The sequence below is a fragment of the Apus apus genome, chromosome 1 (genome assembly GCF_020740795.1).
Source record: "Apus apus isolate bApuApu2 chromosome 1, bApuApu2.pri.cur, whole genome shotgun sequence".
NCBI lineage: Eukaryota > Metazoa > Chordata > Aves > Apodiformes > Apodidae > Apus > Apus apus.
Window position 1 is genome coordinate 7,588,761 of NC_067282.1, and position 18,716 is coordinate 7,607,476.

Sequence of the window (18,716 nt, forward strand, 5' to 3'; positions counted from 1 at the left end):
TAGATAGCACCACCATTGACAGTGCTAAACCCTTGACTTGTCTGCTGAAGTCTAGGGAAACAACAGAGAGGTCCCAGGAAGCATCCCAGAGATCCAAAAATATAGAGGAAAACTTACATATGAAAAACAGGATGGAAGGTTAAAAAATTAGTTATCTTGTCTCAATAGTTTCCCTCTTTTCAACCACCTCATTAGCTTCGACATGTTTCTGTTGGGATTCATATCTGTTTGCCCTCCTTCTTTTCACCTGTTTGAGAGGAGCGTCTCCAACCCGACAGCATCATTTGCAGAGTACGGCAGCAGGAAGCAATCCCTCTGGAATCCATCCAGGCGGAGGAACAGACAGCAGAGGGCTGTGCTCCTTGTCTGCACGCAAAAGCCGTGGCGGGGCTGGCTGGGAGCAGAGGCAAATAAAAGAGCGCAGAACGGTGAGTTGGTGAGAACACGGGTCCCTGGTCTGTAGGCTGCTGCCCTCCTACGGCGAGCTGGGACCCTGTGCCACCGCGGGGAACCGAGCTGAGCTGCCGGTCCCGGCTGCCAAAAGTCACAGCTCCCGAACCCCCAGCCTGCCAGCTCCTTGTCTGTCTGAAGCAGAAAACCTGCACCCTGGGGCACTCAGCCTCTCCCTCCCGAGAGGGGGTGGGAAAGGGCCGGTGGCCACTCAAGGAGCAAGTGCCACCTGCGGGTGACATGGTTGGTGCTGAGCAATGACAGCCCCGTAGGGAGGGCAAGGACCAGGGGCTCTTCCCCCTTAGCAACAGCTTTTTGTTGCTACTGTTGGAGGGTTTTTCCCCCCCCACCTCTGTGTCTTGGCAACACAGGAGTTGTTGACTCGGAAACTCGATGCTTGGAATAAGGCTGGGCGTGCTGGAGTGTTTCTGCTGAATCCTGCATCTGTTACCATGGCAGCTGTTTTACTCACGGATGTCTTCTACCACCGCCCTCAAACTTTGTTTCTTCTGTTAGAACTTTTTGTGAAAAGTACCACCAGCAATCCTCTTTTTTGGTCTGCACTTTTATTTTAAGATTTAGCTTCTGCATCTCTGGACTTCTGCAGTGAAGCAGGTGTCTGAGAGAGCCTAATGTATTTCTTTGTAACTGGCACAAACTGAAAAGGAAGGATTCCATCTTGCAAAAATATTCTGAGGCTGTGATATCTGAATTTTGCTCTTATAGGGAGTAAAATAAAAAGCCATTTGAAAACTTCAGAGTTCAAAATCATGAGGGTCCAGAGTTACAGTTTCATTTTTCAGAACTGGAGCCAGGGCTGGTTTTGCATTTCAAGTTGGGGATACTTGAACACAGGCAGAGCCAGGCTTAGAGAGGTTCACAGCAGTTGTCAAAGGCTACAGTGAGTTCAGGACAGAGAATAAGGGAAAAACAGGCTAAGTCATGAGCAGTTCACATCATCCAAATAGAGCTGGGAGAAAATAGGAGTCCCTAAGACTCTGCATGGTCCTCTCCATCACAAATTTAATTCTAACTCTGTATACAGGCATCAAAGCCCATGTGTAAGAGAAATTCAGGACCGTTTTCCCATAGTCCATCTTGGGATTGTGAACGTGCAGTGAATACTGAGTCCTCGTGTCACTAGACCCTGCATTTTTGATCAACAATTTTGCAGTCTCCAGAGCTGAATTTGCCTGGTGACACTAATTGCATGCTTGCTCCATGCCTGCACCTGTACATCTCTGATTTGCTCTGAATCCTGTACAGCCTGTTGCAGGCAGCCTGCTTGTCCTCTGGACTCTACCTGACCAGAAATCATTCTACCCTAAAGGCAAACAGGGCTCTTACAAAGAAGGACTTTGACGAGCTCTCCTGTGCTTGGCTAGATTAAGGAGTCTACCTTACTGCAACTTCAGCACTCTCTGAGGAATGCTCAGAGCACTGGAGACAGCTTCCTCAGGTCCCACGTACACCCGAATTGCTGCAAGCCTCTCCAGGGTGCAGATGCTGCCCAGCAGCAAGGTCGGGTGTCCTTTGTTCAATTTGCATGACAATAGCCAGGATGGTGTTCTGTTTCAGGGCTGTGTCAGAGCGGTGCTTATCTCTGCGCCCTTGGACCAGCCCTGCAACACAAGCCCGTCTCTCGGGACGTCCCTTCTCTGGCACGTTTCCCAGGCAGGAGCAGCCTGCAGGTTTCTGTTCCCCGTCCCCCTCCACACCCCGAGCAGCCCCAGCCCGCCCGTGCAGGCGGGACACGCCCGGGGGCGCTGCGCTGCCTCCTCCCCGCCGCTCGGGGGCGCTGCGCTGCCTCCTGCAGGCCGGGTCGTGCCTGCCGGCCGAAGACTACATCACCCAGCATGCCCCGCGGGGCGCGACCGGAAAAGGCTTTTCCGCGGCGGAAGCGGCGGGCTGGCGCCGCCATGAGGGGGGCCGTGCGCGGCGCCGCGCTGCTCGGCTGGGCCGGTGGGAACGGGCCGGGCGCGCTCCCGCGGCGGGGCCTGCCGTCCCCGGTGCCGCGGAGAGGTGAGAGCGGCCGGAGGGCCCGCGGGGAGCCAGGCGGCAGCGGCTCCCGGGGTGCCAGGAGCTGCGCGAGGCCGCCCGCTGTGGGGTGGGGTCACCTGGGCCCTTGGGCCGCGCTGGAGGCCGCGCAGGGCGGTCGGCGGGCTGGGCTCGTTGCCTGCCTTGGGGCTGTAACGGGAGCCAGGCAAGAGCAGCTCTGTGGGCTGACAGAGAAAGGTTGAGACGGGAAGGGCAGTGAGAGTTACCCAAGGGGTGCGGAAAGGCGTCCCAAAACGGGATCTCGGCTGCGGTCCGTGGAAACATCAGTGAGTTCTGAGGGCAGCTGTGGGCTGAGAGCAGCGCATCCAGGCAGGAACACAGCAGTGATTAGAGAGTGGTCAGGTCCCCTCTGAGTCTGCTCTTTAGCCTGGAGAAGAGGAGGCTCAGGGGGAACCTTATCACTCTGTTCAACTGCCTGAAGGGAGGTTGTAGTCAGGTTGGGGCTGGGCTCTTTTTCCAGGCAGCTAGCAACAAGACAAGAGGGCCTGGCCTCAAGTTGCTCCAGGGGAGGTTTAGGTTGGATATTAGGAAGTACTTCCTCATGGAGAGGGTGAGTAGATATTGGAATGGACTTCCCAGGGAAGTGGTGGAGACACCATCCCTGGATATCTTCAAGGAAAGGCTGTATGTGGCACTTAGTGCCATGGTCTGGCTGATGTGGTGGTGTTGGGTTATGGGCTGGACTTGGTGATCTTAAAGGTCTTTTCTGTGATTCCGTGAGTGAAGCGACAGGGGGAAAAGCAGCATGTCAAGGCAACCAGAAGCATCATGTTGTAATACCAGGTTTTCTGAGAGAATGGCTCTAGTGTATCTGTTCAAAGAAAAAAAAATCCACCAACACATTTAGACCACAAAAAGCTGTGCTGTATGTTGAAAAACCATTAGGACTCTGTAGAAAAAGATCATTTTATCCCACAGTAAATTTTAGAGTTATTTTAAAATATTTGTACATAGTATTATTGTTTATGCATTCAAACACACATCAGTCCTTTGTCTTTTTAATCTTCAATTTTATACAGACTGGGATACTACAGCTGGCTTAGTTATAATCACTTCTGAGTAATGACAAGATAGCACATACCTTGTTTTATCTCACGATAGCACAATGTAACTTACTTGTTGTTTAAATGACATAAAGCTTTTGAGTAAAGATCTAGATAAGACACAGGACAACATTTTGGTTAAGGTAGAGGGCTAGCAGTGAGAATGGTTTTGGATAAGCATGGATTTAGAAGGTAACAGGCCTTAGATAACAAAGACTGTATCAGAACAAAATCTGTAATATGCAGAGCCCCTCAAAGATAAGAGGAAAGGAAAATATGCTTGAAGTCAAGTAGGAAAAGCAATTAAACAACATCTTGTGAGAAGTCATTCACCTAATAAATAAGGTGGATCTTTAAATAATACTCATCTCTGAGGTATTAGGTGTAGACATCATGTCAGTTTTTTTCCCAGTTACCTTCCTGGTGAACTAACAAATTGATTCTGAATGTTAGATTTGCACATCTTCCTAAAATAAAAAACCTTCTAGTTTCCAGACTGGAACACCTGCTTTACAAGGAAAGGCTGAGAGATCTGGGGCTTTTCAGTCTAGAGAGGAGAAGACTATGGGGGGATCTAATTAATGTCTATAAACACATGAGGCCATCAAGAAGGCAGGGACAAGCTCTTTTCACTTGTGCCCTGTGATAGGATGAGGGGCAGGGGTTGCAAACTAGAGCACAGGAAGTTCCACCTCAACACAAGGAAAAACTTCTTTACTGTGAGGGTTACAAAGCCCTGAATAGGCTGCCCAGAGAGGTTGTGGAGTCTCCTTCTCTGGAGACTTTCAAGACCTGTCTGGATGCCTTTCTGAGTGATCTGCCCTGATTGTTTGTTTGGTGTATTTGTGGTTGTTTTGTTGTTGTTTCTTTTTCCCCCTGCTCTGGCAGAGGGGTTGGAGTCAATGATCTTCAGACATCCCTTCCAACCCCTGACATTCTGTGATTCTGTGATTTCCCTTTGCTTGTGGCACTCTTCTTGCTGGAAAGGGCAGTGAGAGAAGAAAGTGTAAAAAGAAGGTGATTGGATTGAGGGATTCTGTGAAGAACCTAATTAATGTGTTCAAATGTGAGATGTCCCAGCTTATTACAGGGGGGTTGGACTAAATGACCTTTAGAAGTTCTTTCCAACCCAAGACATTCTGTGATTTGACGATAACGATGGTAGCTGTAACCAGCAGAAATTTGCTGTGTGTTAGAACTGGTGGTGTTTTAAAAAGCAGGAACATGATTTAAGTGATGTTTCTCCAATATTACAAAACAGATGTTTTATTTCTGGTGTGCCAGGATGCGTGGCTTCCTGATTATGTACTTAAGATTGATGTGCAAGTCCTAGTTGGTATAGATGTCCTATGGAAAAGGGATTGATGGTTTCTGACATGCTGGACCCAGCTTTTTGTTGCAACCTCCATGCAGCTTTGCTATGATGAAAGAAATTGATATTACTCTATTGCATGATAAACCAATCAGGTTAAGTTTAAATCACATGTTGTGATTCCAGGCTTTGCTGCCACGCTCCTTAGGAACTCGTATGATGTCAGAAGAGTGGAGATCACTCCCCTGGAGCAGAGGAAGGTGACTTTTGATACCCATGCTCTAGTGCGGGATCTAGAAGCCCATGGTAAGTGATATCTGAGAAGTAATTCCAAGGAACACACAGAGTTTAAGTACCATAACTTGGAGTGCTGTCAGTTCTCCCACAGTACCAATACTTGGTGTTATAAAATGTTTTGACAGCCTCTTGAGGAGGCTGGTGAAGGAGAAGGCATCTAACATTGTTCTATGCCTCTATGACCAGAGAAATAAACTGTTACAGTAGATTTACCTTTCTTGTATCTGCAGGCAAGTTTATATCCTGTCTTACAGGCAGGGAACATAATGCGTGTAACAAATGGAAAGTGACAACAGTTAACTATTTTTTAGAAAAAAAGCAGAAAAAGCAGCTTTAATAAAAGGTCCTTTTACTAGTCTGCTGACAGTAACTAAAGCTGGTTTTTCTGACTAGAGTTATTTGTAGCAGAGTAGTCTGTGATACGTTGTTAATACCTGCACTTGTATTTTGTGGGTGTGGCTATCTGAAGTCAGGTGAGGTGTCCATCTGGCCTGGGTTCTGTCTTGTGCCAGTGCCCACAGAGAGTGTTAAAACGAGGCAAATGTATGTGACACACACCCCTGTAGTTTGTAAGCCTCCAGTCGCTTTCACACTGCAGGTATTTAGTCAGATGTGAGTTTTAATAACCTTTAGGAGGTTTCTTTCACAAGCTTATTCAGTCCCTGGACCACTCTAAACTGATTAGAGTGGTCAAAACATCCTTTCTCATGGAGTTTCAGACAACCACTCCTTTTTTCTGTGCAGAACCTGGCTTCTGCAAGGTTAATTTGATGCCTGCTAAGCTCTTGTGGGAAGAGGGAATGAACATTTGAACTCTTACGTCACTCATGATTATATAAACTTCTGTCATATTCTCCCATCATTCTTTCCCAAACAGATGAATCCTAGCGTGTTGAGAATTTCCTTCAGCAGTAGCTTTTCTGTAGCTTTTATCACTCATGATGCCCTTCTATAAATCTTCTATCACATCCTGTCTCAAAGGAAAGGGAGCAAAGCTGCGGGCACTATTTGATAACTGAATGTCCTGTGATTTGAACAGTGACTTAATGTTACATGTATTTTGTTCTCTGTTCCTTAGTAATTCCAAAAGGTTATTGATCCTCTCTAAGGATTGAGCTGATCTCTTCATCAGACTAGCAAGTCTCATAGAATGGTTAAGGTTGGAAGGAACCTTAAAGATCAGCAGGTTCCAGCCTGCCTGCTATGAGCAGGAACACCTCCCACTAGACCAGGCTGCACAAGCCCCATCCAACCTGGCCTTGAACATCTTCAAGGAGGGGGCTTCCACAACCTCCCTGGGCAACCTATTCCAGTGCCTTCCTCCCCTCAGGGTGAAGAATTTCTTCCTGATGTCTAACATAGATCTCCCTTCTTTCAGTGTTTAAAACCATTACCCCATGTGCTATCGCTGCCCTCTCTGATGAAGAGTCCCTGCCCAGATTTCCTGTAGCCCCTTCAGGTACTGGAAGGTGCTCAGAGGTCTCCCTGGAGCCTCCTCTTCTCCAGGCTGAAGAGCCCCAATTCCCTCAGCCTCTCTTCATAGTAGAGCTGCTCCAGCCTTTTGATCATCTTTGTGGCCCTTCTCTGGACCCTGTCCAACAGCTCCATGTTTTTACTGCGATGAGGAGTTGTTCAACTATCTTAAAATTCCACTGTCTTTCTCCTGTGTGACAGTAGGAACTTTACCCAAGCTGAGGTTAGGATTTTTTCCACTGTGTGGGTCTAATAATAATACGTATTAAGAGTTAAAAGACACCTAGCAATCTACTAACAAGATTTTTTTTTTCATGCACGTCAGTCTTGTCAGCCTGTAGTTCCCAGCATTTCTCTGGAACCACTGTTTTTAAGGCTGAGCATCATTCTTACCATTTTCCAAACCTCAGGTCACCAAGGTGGGCTGTGAAATGTTACTTGTTCCCAGCTGCTTGCTCTTAGAGTTCCTGTAGAATTCATGGGCTGAAGTCTGTCTGGTGCTGGTGCACTGTGTTTTTAGTTCAGAATAAGTTAATTAGTTTAGCATAATTATAAATTATTTAGATTAGTTTGTTGCATAACTTCTACAAATACTCCAGGACTACAGTGACAGGACTCTGTCTTAAAACCTGTACATACCACAGAAGTGGGAGAGGCATTTAGTTTTTCTCAAAACTTGCTGCAGGCAATTTTCAGCCTCTGTTCTCTTACTTGTATTAATTTCTCAGTGTTTTCTAAACTTCCTTGTAACAAGGACAGTTCCTGCTGTAGAGGAGGAACAAAACACTGAATTAGCAGAAACCAAAGTAACCCTGAAAATTCAGAGGAACTGAAGTAATGCACCTCTCAGGGGAGAGGAACTGTCAGAGCATGTGTAGCTTTTTTAGTAATGCAAACCAATGGTGCAGCTTGACAGTACCCATATTTTACAAGGGAGCAGTGGCCTATTTCTCTAAATAGCTGGGCTTGAAAGCATTTTTCAACAAAATGTTAAGTGATCCCACTTTATAAAATGGGCCAGTTCAAGTACAACATGTCAGTGAGATTGCTGGAAATAAATCTTCAGGGCAGAAACTCAGCACTGGATCAGATATGGCTAAAATAACAGTTGTTTTTCTGCACATCATCTTTAATGCTTCAAAATTGCACCAGCCTATGGACTGATGGTAATTTTTGTAATCAGAAAGCAAAGATCCCAGTTTTAATTAATTCTGCAGCAGTTTCAAAATCAGCTTTGCATGTGCTGGTATCTGTGCTGAACAATTTCAGTATATTCAGGCTTACCTTTGAATTTTATTATGCTGTAGGATACATGTTTTATAGCTCCAGGTAAGTTTGGTTTTCACAGAATTTGTGGAAGTTCATTATAAAGTTTTGCTGGGTTATTTTATAATGCATGAAGAGTTAAACATTGTACAGAAATTTGGTCATCCTGTCAGTTGCATGCATAAACTATTTCAGTATTTTAAAAATTAATGTGCTTCAGGGTTTTGCAGCATTAAATCTCTTTTTTCTAGTTAAAAGTCACAGTGCCTGGCTCCTCACTGTCAGTTTTTCAGGAAAGCTGGGGAGGGACTTTTTGCAAGGGCTTGTAGTGAGAGGACAAGGGATAATTGTGTTAAACTGGAAGAGGGGAGATTTAGGTTAGACATTAGGAGGAAATTATTTAGTGTCAGGATGGTGAGACACTGGAACAGGTTGTCCAGAGAAGCTGTGGATGCCCCATCCCTGGAAGTGTTCAAGGCCAGGTTGGATGAAGCTTTGGGCAGCCTGTTATAGTGGGAGGTGTCCCTGCCCATGCAGGGGGGTTGGACCTAGGTGATCTTCCAGGTCCCTTCCAGCTCAAACCATTCCATGATTCTATGATTTTCAGTAACTGTGACTTCCCATTTGCCACTGTAGTTGGATACAGCACTTGAGTGACCCGGTTTATTACATACCTCTTGCTCTTCTCTTCATCCATCTCTCTAGTGCTACCTTACCTTGTCATCCTTCAATTGTCTTCCAGGCTTCGGGAAGGAGCAAGCAGAGACCATCGTATCAGCACTGATAACTCTGTCAAATGTCAGCTTAGACACAGTCTATAAGGACATGGTTACACAGGCTCAGCAGGTAAACAGAACCAGTGGTGTACCTATTTAGCACTGTTACTTGAATGGTTCCTATTTGCACATTTAAAGGACAAATGAGCAACTCTCTGTAGCACTATAAACACTCCACTGAGACAGGTTTTCCTGAGTTTTGGGGTGGTATTAAGAATAGTAAGATCTTGCACCTTTCATCACACAGGAGTGTTCTCTGAGTGCAGCCACAATACACAAGTGTCATGCAGAGATTGCATCATTTGCTGCTGAAAAGCCCTAAGGTGAATTCAAACTTTTCACTGTCCTTTGCACCAGTTGAGGGTGGGAGAGAGATTCAAGGAGGGCTTCCTGTGATGTAACAGACCCATCTGAAACAGCAGAAAACTGTCAGTATTTGTATTGACTTCAGTAATTACGTCAGCTCTGAGATACACTGTATGTTTCCTATTTTCCTATTCATAAACCAAGAACTACTGTTAAAATTATTTAATTATTTTACTCTGCATTTCAGTCTCTAAAGCTACATCTGTAGTACAAGCTAACCATGGTTAGGGTGTGGGCACAACCATCACCACATGGTCATCCAGAGTGCAGCACCTTGGCTTGATTTTGCCCTGTGCCAGCTCTTGGTCTCCCTGACCTGGACACAGTTTATAGAATCACAGAATGTCTTGGGTAGGAAGGGACCTCTAGAGGTCATCAACTGCAACCCTCCTACAATAAGCAGGGATATCTCCAACTAGAACAGATTGCTCAGAGCTCCAGTAAGCCTGACCTTGAATGTCTTCAGGGATGAGACCCCCACCACCTCTCTAGGCAACCTGTTCCAGTGATTCACCACCCTCATATTAAAGAACTTTTTCCTCATGTCCAACCTAAATCTACCCTTTTCTAGCTTGAAACCATTACCCCTTGTCCTGTCATTACATGCCCTAGTGAACAGCTCTTCCCCAGCTTTCTTATAGGCCCCTTTCAGGTATTGGAAAGTCGCTCTAAGGTCCCCCAGGAGTCTTCTCTTCAGGCTGAACAGCCCCAGCTCCCTCAGCCTGTCTTCATAGTAGAGCTGCTCCAGCCTTTTGATCATCTTTGTGGCCCTTCTCTGGACTCTCTCCAACAGATCCTTCTTCTGCTGGGGACTCCGGAGATGGACACTGTGCTCCAGGTGAGATCTCACCAGGGCAGAGTAGAGGGGCAGAATCTCTTGATCTCCTGGCCACACTTCTTTTGATGCAGCCTTACGTGAAAGTGCAGTGCCAGGAGCTGTTCCCACCAGGCAGGGTGGACAGAGCCACCTTGATTCAGGAGGAAGAGATTCTAGCCACCTGGACATAAACTGTGGCGTGTCATGTGCCCTTGGGGACAGAGGGGGGCTCTGAATTACTTGTATAAACTTCGCTGTTTGTCAGGTCAGCACCTCAGCCTGCTCTACAGCAAAGCATCAAAGTGTCATCTTAGATATTCAGGCTCATGTTGGTGGACATCTCTGGAGGCAGTGAATCACTTGAAGTAGCGTGGCTGGTTTTTCTGTTGATAATAGAGATAGTGACAAGTTTCATTTTAACAAACTGCCAAAATAGAAAGAATTTTAGGTTTTCTTGTAGGCTAGACATCTGGGCCGGGATAATAAAGCTCTGATGCACAGTAATGGTTTTAATAATTACTCAGGAAGGCTGTGCAAGCTGAAATTACATGTCAGTCTTCTTCAGGGAGTTAATGGAATTGCTCATTCATTGCTATTTTGGGTGCTGAGCCTTACTTCCAACAGATTATTATCTTATTGGCATTTATTCTTAATGAAAAATCTAACTTTTTTCTGTAACTTTGTACTCTTGAAAGATCTGCTTGCAGGAATCCTGTGGGCTAAGACACTGGAAGGTAGGGGGGGCAAAGAGAGTCACTTCCTTCAAGCTCAAAATAGGTACATTGCTTTGAGTAAAAAATTGGGTAGAGGAGGAAAGAGACCTGTGTGAATGAGCAGGGAGCTCCTGAGGAAGGTCTCATGGAAGAAAGAAATTTACAGTTTGCAGAAGAAGTGACTTGTCACTTGGGAGAACTACAGGAATGTTGTCAGGGTATGTAGGAAGGCAACAAGAAAGGCCAAAGTCCTCTTAGACCTAAACCTGGCTAAGGAAGGAAAAGAGAACAAGAAGGGCTTCTTCAAATACATCAGTGGTGAAAGGAAGAACTGGGAAAATGTGGGCTCACTGCTGAGTGAGGGGGGAGCCCTGGGAGAGGAGTCTGCAGAGAAGGCAGAGTTGCTGAATGCTTTCTTTGTTTCTGTCTTTACTCGTGAAACCAACCCTTGTGACTCCCAGACCCTGGATGTAAGAGAGAAGGCCTGGAGGAGGGCTGGCTCTCCACTGGTCAGTGAGGCTTAGAGATCAGTTGGGTAAACTGAACATACATAAATCCATGGGCCCCGACAGGATGCACCCACGAGTGCTGAGAGAGCTGGATGATGTTGTTGCTCTACCACTCTCCATCTCCATCACACTCTAAAGATCATTGCAAAGAGGAGACGTGCCTGAGGACTGAAGAAAAGCCAGTGTCACTCCAGTCTTCAAAAAGGGCAAGAAGGAAGATCCAGGAAACTACAAACCAGCCAGCCTCACCTCCACCCCTAGAAAAATGATGGAACAGATCATTCTGGAGATCATCTCTAAGCACATGGAAGAAAATTAAGTTATCAGGAGTAGCCAGCATGGATTTTTCAAGGGAAAAATCATGCTTGACTAGTCTGATAGTCTTCTATGATGTGACTGAATGGATAGATGCAGGGAGACCAATGGATGTTGTCTACCTTGACCTTAGCAAGCCTTTTGACACTGTCTCCCATAAAATCCTCATGAGCAAGCTCAGGAAATGTGGGACAGAAGAATGGACAGTGAGATGGATGAAGAACTGGCTACACAATAGAGCCCAGAGGGTGGTGATCAATGGTTCAGAGTCCAGATGCAGACTTGTAACTAGTGGAGTCTCCCAGGGGTCAGTGCTGGGTCCAGTCCTGTTCAACATCTTCATCAACAACTTGGATGAGGGGACAGAGTGTCTACCCAGCAAGTTTGCTGATGACACAAAGCTGGGAGGATTGGCTGCTTCACCTGAAGGTTGTGCTGCCATTCAGTGAGATTTGGGCAGACTGGAGAGCTGGGCAAAGAGGAACCTAATGAGGTTTAACAAGAATAAAGTCCTGTACCTGGGAAGGAACAACACCATGCAGCAGTACAGGTTAGGAGCTGACCTGCTAGAAAGCAGCTCCAAGAAGGACCTTGGAGTCCTAGTGGACAATAGGTTATCCATAGGGCAGCAATGTGCCCTTGTGGCCAAGAAGTTCCAATGGTATCCTGGGGTGCATTAAGAGGAATGTGTCCAGCAGGTCAAGGGAGGTTCTCCTCCCCCTCTGATCTGCCCTAGTGAGACCCCACCTGGAGTGTTGTGTCCAGCTCTGGGCTCCCCAGATCAAGAGGGACAGGGTTTTACTTGAGAGAGTCCAATGGAGGCTACAAGGATGATTATGTGATCTGTCATATGAGGAAAGGCTGAGACACCTGGGGCTGTTTAGTCTAGAGAAGAGAAGGGTCAAGAAGGAGGAACCAATCTCTTTTCTGTCATGCCCTATGATAGGATGAGGGGCAATGGATGCAAACTAGAGCACAGAAAGTTCCACCTCAACATGAGGAAGAACTTCTTTACTGTAAGGGTTACAGAGCCCTGGGACAGGCTGCCCAAACAGGTTGTGGAGTCTCCTTCTCTGGAGACTTTCAAGACCGGTCTGGATGCGTTTCTGTGTGACCTGCCTAGATTGTGTGGTGGTCCTGCTCTGGCAGGGGGGTTGGACTCAATGATCTCCTGAGGTCCCTTCCAGCCTCTACCATTCTGTGATTCTATGTAAGTTTCAGAGAAAGACAGGATCTTTTGTTCCTCTGTTTATTTTTTTTTTCCATCAAAATGGAAATACTTATTTTGGGTGGTCCTATCATATGTATAAAGCAAGTCAGTATCCCAAATATAATCTGCATGGAATTGTGTTAAGCAGGAACACTTGTTCTTATAGTGTAGTCAGTGTTGAGGCTGAGTGATTTAAGATGGGATGAGGCTAATTAGGTCCTCATTGTAAATAAAAGTGAAGTTTTCTCAGAAATTGCAATATATTCATTGTGTTCAATGAAGGAGTCAGGCTTCAAGCTTTAGTGGAAGTCAGGGCATATTTTAAAAAATTTAGTTCACCACAGGTTCTGAGAGCCTTGTAGCCCTTCATTCTGCTGGCTCTCAGCTTTAAAAGCAGAGTGATATGTCACTTTCCATGCTAAATAATTAGCATGGTAACTTAAGGGAGTATCACTTTCCAGATGTTTTACTACGGCCCCTCAGACTTTAATGCTGGAAAGAGTGTCATTAAGTCTTGGCTTGTAATGACTTTGTGGGCAAGAAACTGAAGTGCTTCCTTAGGAGCTGGATTCAAATAAGCAGTTAATGCTTTATAGGTTGCTGAATGTTCGTTGAAAATCAAAGAGAATGAAGGATTAGCCTGAAGTTCCAGGTCTATTTAAGTTCATAGTTCCTTGGACAATAACATCTCAGGCTTTAAATTCAGAGTTACTGTATTAAAACAACAGAAAAAGCCCCAAACCTAAACCTCTTGAGTCTCAAATTGCAGCTATAAAATTCTGTGTTTCAGTTGCTTTCTTGTTGAAGAGTCTTCCCATTGTGCTTTGCAGTAGCTAATTTCATAATTTCAGACATAAAAATCTTTACTTAAGAGTAGGTGTGAAACTTCATCATTGACATGTTTTATTGTTCCTAAGGAAATAACTTTACAGCAGATAATGGCACATTTGGACTCCATTCGAAAAGACATGGTCATCCTGGAGAAAAGTGAATTTGCAAACTTGAGAGCAGAGAATGAGGTACTAATAAATATTTCTAATTAAGCAGTTCAATTGTAATATACAACAGGTGTGGAAAAAGTATGGATGTAAAAATAGTTATGGATGCTTTTATCAGAGTTAAAGTGTTTGTATATTACCTGTGATCACATCAAAATATATTTAATGTTGTGAGACTTGCTCAGTTCTTCTGTTAAAAAAAAAATACATATCCTAGAATCATCTGTAATTTTTTTGAAGGGTGATTTTGGGTGAGTGTTGTCACTATTAACCACATAATGCAAGGAGAATAGTCAGGCATTTCTTTGTGACAGTTTAGTAACTGGTGATTGAAACATGCTTGGGTTTTGCTTGACAGCATTTTGGCATTTTTCTGCTGCCTTTAGGCTCAAAATAACAAGATAAGCATTGTTACAAAATAATCCCATTATTTTGAGCAAAATTCCCAACAGATTATATATGGCCATGCAGATTGAATACACCAGTTAGGATATTTAATCAAGAACAAATTGCCCCACTGGGAGAAAAATGACAGAAGAGTCATTGTGTGCACCTGGCGGTGACACTTACAGGACTGATTAGCTCATTCAGCAGTTTCCTAATCTTGTACAATTTTTTTTTTCCCTTCTGCACTTAGAAAATGAAAATTGAATTAGATCAAGTGAAACAGCACCTGTTGGTAAGTAAACAGCAAGTACCTACTGTCGCAAGCCACACCTACACACTCCTATGAGGGAAAGTAAGTAGTTGTTTTCATAATCTTTATTTGCTTTGAAGAATGAAACTGGTAAAATCCGAGCTGACAGCAAGCTGGACATAAACCTGGAAAGGAGCAGAGTGACAGATATGGTGAGCTGGTCTGTGATGGCAGCCCTGTCAGTTCTGTGTCTTCTTTTCCATTACTACAGTTGTTGTTTATCTTTTATCCACAGTTTACAGATCAGGAGAGAAAACTGATGGAAGCCACTACAGAGTTCCATAAAAAAGTAAGTCTTGAACAAATCTTGGTGTATACTGAGCAGGACACAGTTGTGTCTTGCATGTTGTGTAACCCCCAGAGTTTCGCTGAAAGTCACTGGAGTTTTGAACATGGTAAAGCAGAAGGTGGCACCGTGTCCATTGCTGGGGTCTGTGGGATTTGCAGCCAGGTAGGCTTGAGTGGGAGGAGGAACACGAGCCTTGTCTCTTGTTCCTTGAGTATCTTAGTGGAGGCCTTTAGAGGTGGGATGGGCGCTGTCCTGCTGCCCTGCCTGGTGTTGACAGATGAGCTGATCAGCTGTACTGGAGGGATGGTTCATGTGCCTACGGCCGAGCAAGTGTTTCAAGGGTTGGAAGTCCCCAGAGCTGCTGGTGGGTGCTGAAGACATGTCTCATCCTCAGCATGTCCTCCCTTTTCTGGGTATGGCTTGTGAATTCTTAAGCCTTTGTTTTGCAAAACATTTCTGGATACATCTCTGTACTGGATCAAGCCTCCTTTAGGAGGCACTTGCACTCTCTACAACTACCTGAAGGGAGGTCATAGTGAGGTGGGGATCGGGCTCTTCTCCCAGGCAGCTAGTGACAGGAGGAGAGGGCACGGCCTGAAGCTGCATCAGGGGAGGTTTAGGTTGAATATTAGGAAGCACTTCCTCATGGAAAAGGTGATCAGACATTGAAATGGAAGTGTGGAGTCACCATCCCTGGAGGTGTTCAAGGAAAGGCTGAATGTGGCTACTTAATGCCATGGTCTAGCCAGTTTGGTGGTGTTAGGTCATAGGCTGGACTTGATGATCTCAGGGGTCGTTCCAGCCTCAAGAATTCTGTGATATTAGGGACAAAAATCTGTATGATGGGAGTTTTCTCTGTTCTGTCTCTCTTTTTAATATTCCTGGATTGTATTAAACACTGTTCTATGTCTGCTGAGGTCTCTTAGCAGTTATGTATTTTACTTCAGTGATACATTGGAAATTTTGTTTCTCTTTCATGTAGCTGCTAGCATGGTATTTTTGTTTGGCTTTGGAAAACTGAAAGTGCTAGAGATCATTGTCAAATATACTGTATTTTTTAATATTTCAGGACTCAAGTACCAACAGTGTCATTTCAGAAATCAGTAATAAAATTGACACTGAAATAGCTTCCTTAAAAACACTCATGGAATCGAATAAACTTGAGACAATACGTTATTTGGCAGGTATGTGGTAGGCAAGGAGGTGAGTACCAGTGCTGTATTTTGGATGTATAAATATCTATTCAAGAACATATGCAAAGTAAATTCAAGAAGTCAGTTGTGTAACAGCAGATAACTGGGACTCAGGGGAAGGGGGAAGATGGGATCCTCCCCACTTGCAAGAAATGTGACAGAGAACACAGGAGAGGTGGGAACGTGCAGACACTGCTGCTGTTGGACTGGAATTGCTCCCTGAATGGGCAGTAGGAGGAACATGGACATGATTTTTTAATATCTTTTTTAAAGAGTAGGAAAGAGGCCTAAATACCTTGCCTAGTCTGACAGTACCTCTGCTTGCTGCAGGGCAGCTACTGATGTGACAGGATTGCTCCAGCCACTCTCCTGAGCTTACTGAAGTTACCCTGAAAGTTTTCTGATATTCAGCAGTAGTCTGAGAGTGCCCAGTTCTGCCTCCATGGACACATAAGTTTCAGTGTGGCAGTTACTGGTACTTGCTCATGGCAAGCAGAACAAATTTCAGTCTGTTCTGAGATTGTCTTCTCAATATGTCAATAACCAGTGAAATTTCATGGCATTGCAGCTGGATGAAAAGAGAGTAATGCATTAGAATTGTAAGTGAGAACAAGTTTAAAGGGAAACATAATTAGCTTTATTCTAACACTAATTGAAACAGCAGCTTAAAAAATCTGAGACAGCTCATCTTCAGAGATCCTAGTGTTGTGTCAGACACGTATTTTCAGTTCATTTTTTTCAGTGGGAAATCATTTTAATTGCATCTAAGGCAACACCTGGTACAGCCATCTCTCCTGTAATACAATTTCCAATAGATGGGTGACAACAGGAAAAGTTACTGTAGCCTATTGTAGTTACTTAGATGTGTCCTTGGAAACACAATTCCTCAGGCTGCTGAATTTGACCTCCCATCTGACACCTGGGCAGAGCTGCAGTGCAATGTTACCTCTAAGACAAGTCATTGTCTTCTAAAATTTTTCTGTCACATCTGCAGCAATTCAGTTAGTTTTAGGAGACAGTTGTTAAGTTGTTAAGTTTAGGAGACAGTTGTTATCATTCTTCCATCTGTTTGCAGTTAATTTCCTGTATGTAGAAATACGTAGGTGATACAACTTAGCATTCAGCTAATTATTTCTTTTTTATTTTATTTTTTTATTTTTATTTTTAACAGCCTCAGTATTCACTTGCTTAGCAATAGCACTGGGATTTTACAGGTTCTGGAAATAGATCTAAATGGAATGACTGCACCAAGTACAGATGGAGGAAAGTCACCCAAGCAACATCAGTTCAACAATCATGTTTGCCCTGTAGATAACCTCGGTACCTTTTTGGTTTGATATTCTTACTGTGCACTAAAAATGTGCTCTAATATGTGACACTAAAGATCAGAATAACTGGGGAGAGCGAAGTTGGAAAATAGTAATATTTCATGTTCCCCTATTGAAGACTGTATTTATTTCAGAGGACTTATGCTGAATCAGAAGTGTTCTAATATGTTTTAGAATTAATTTTGGTTTCTTTTGGAATCTTCTTAAAGAAACGTTCTCACTCTCAGCTCCTCTTGAAATGGAAATATTAAACAATAGATATGCCCTTGAAATGGGAATACTGTTTCCAAGTCAGTATTCCCAATATGGGAATAATAATGCTAGATTCCAACAGATCTACTCTGATCCAAGTAAATTAATCTTAAATATGGGATCTGGATTTTTACCTTCTGTCTGTTCCTCCATTTTATGACAGATTGAAGCTTGGCCCTGTGGGGTTTTTTTTACTTATATATAAACACACTCCAAGGCCTTTACTAAAGAACCCTTGTTTTTCTGGAAAACTGGTTTACATAAATGTAAAATCTCATGTAGAACTAAAATGTCTCTGTAGATTTATTTTTTAGTAGCTCTTGCCATTTCTGTAAACCCAGAGGTCAGCAGAATGGGAGAACTTCTCTCTTAAGTCTTTCCAAGGGGAAATGCCTCCACTTTCAGCAACTCTGTACAGCTCTTCACTCCTCCCTTCAAGGAGTGCAGAGCATTTCCAGTAAACCCTCACATGTTTTCTGGGCATAAGATCTGGCTTGTAACACGGAAATACTCAGCATCCCCGTGGTGCCAGTGTGGTGGTGGTGCTGATCTTCTCCCATCTCCACACCTCTGGACTGTTCTGTAATCCTGTGGGACACATTGAGCCTCCTAACTTCGGGTGAGGACCCCTCTACCTCCTGCAAGGACTTCTCAACTCATTGCAGAGATGGGACGTGGCAGGTGGATGCCTTCCAGAACTGAAGCCGTTACACCTTGTTAAATACAAATGCATATGCTTGGTTTAATTCTTTTAATAAAATAATAATTAAAAAAAAACCTTCCTAGATTAAACTTTTAAGAGTAGGCCCTTTGTGAGCTAAAGAGGATGTGGTACTTTTAGTGGCAATTTTTTTTTATTGCAGTTTTATTCTGTTTACAGTTTAACTTCCTGGTATCTTGCCAGTTCTTCTATTCTGTGCATTAAATTATTTATCATCTTCAATTAGGAAAATAAAAATAATTTCTTCTGTTGCTATCTGACTACCTGAGAGATCTGCATACAGATTATCAGACTGTAAACAGGCCCAGTGCCATTGTATTGGGAGCTGAGGCTGCTTCTTCTGTTGTCTGTGTGTGTCAGAAGGCAGGTGGTGGCAGCAATGCTCTCAGCTGGTGGCTGTTGGACCCATTGTGTGTACAAATCCACCTCTGTGTAAGCTATAACCACTTCTGAGGTTCTCTGAATCATAGAGTCATTTAGCTTGGAAAAGACTTTTAGGATCATTAAATCCAGCCATAAAACTGACACTGCCAAGTCCACCTCTAAACCATGTCCCTCAGCACCACAGCTACATGTCTTTTAAATACCTCCAGGGATGGTGACTCCACCACTTTTCTGGGCAGGCTGTTCCAG

At 44.3% G+C, this 18,716-nt stretch overlaps 1 protein-coding gene across 2 annotated transcripts; it reads left to right on the forward strand.

The window, feature by feature from the left end:
* The first annotated feature begins 2,356 nt into the window (after positions 1 to 2,356).
* On the forward strand, positions 2,357 to 18,343 carry CCDC90B (coiled-coil domain containing 90B). Of its 2 annotated transcripts, XM_051620987.1 has the most exons (9): positions 2,357 to 2,472; positions 5,050 to 5,169; positions 8,642 to 8,745; positions 13,523 to 13,624; positions 14,241 to 14,282; positions 14,381 to 14,452; positions 14,536 to 14,589; positions 15,659 to 15,773; positions 16,954 to 18,343. In XM_051620987.1, exons 1-9 carry the CDS (start codon positions 2,370 to 2,372, stop codon positions 17,007 to 17,009), a joined length of 768 nt encoding a protein of 255 aa, XP_051476947.1. In that variant the 5' UTR covers positions 2,357 to 2,369; the 3' UTR covers positions 17,010 to 18,343. The 2 variants fall into 2 exon arrangements, with proteins under 2 accessions (XP_051476947.1, XP_051476957.1); XM_051620997.1 differs by lacking the exons at positions 2,357 to 2,472; positions 8,642 to 8,745 and having other exon boundaries at positions 5,082 to 5,169.
* Positions 18,344 to 18,716: the final 373 nt, after the last annotated feature.

Excerpts from the sequence above, each read along its gene's own strand:
- CCDC90B (XM_051620987.1), top strand. The coding sequence starts at position 2,370 with ATGAGGGGGGCCGTGCGCGGCGCCGCGCTGCTCGGCTGGGCCGGTGGG. Across the intron at positions 14,453-14,535 it reads GGAGCAGAGTGACAGATATG|TTTACAGATCAGGAGAGAAA; the intron begins GTGAGCTGGTCT and ends TTTTATCCACAG. Across the intron at positions 15,774-16,953 it reads GACAATACGTTATTTGGCAG|CCTCAGTATTCACTTGCTTA; the intron begins GTATGTGGTAGG and ends TATTTTTAACAG.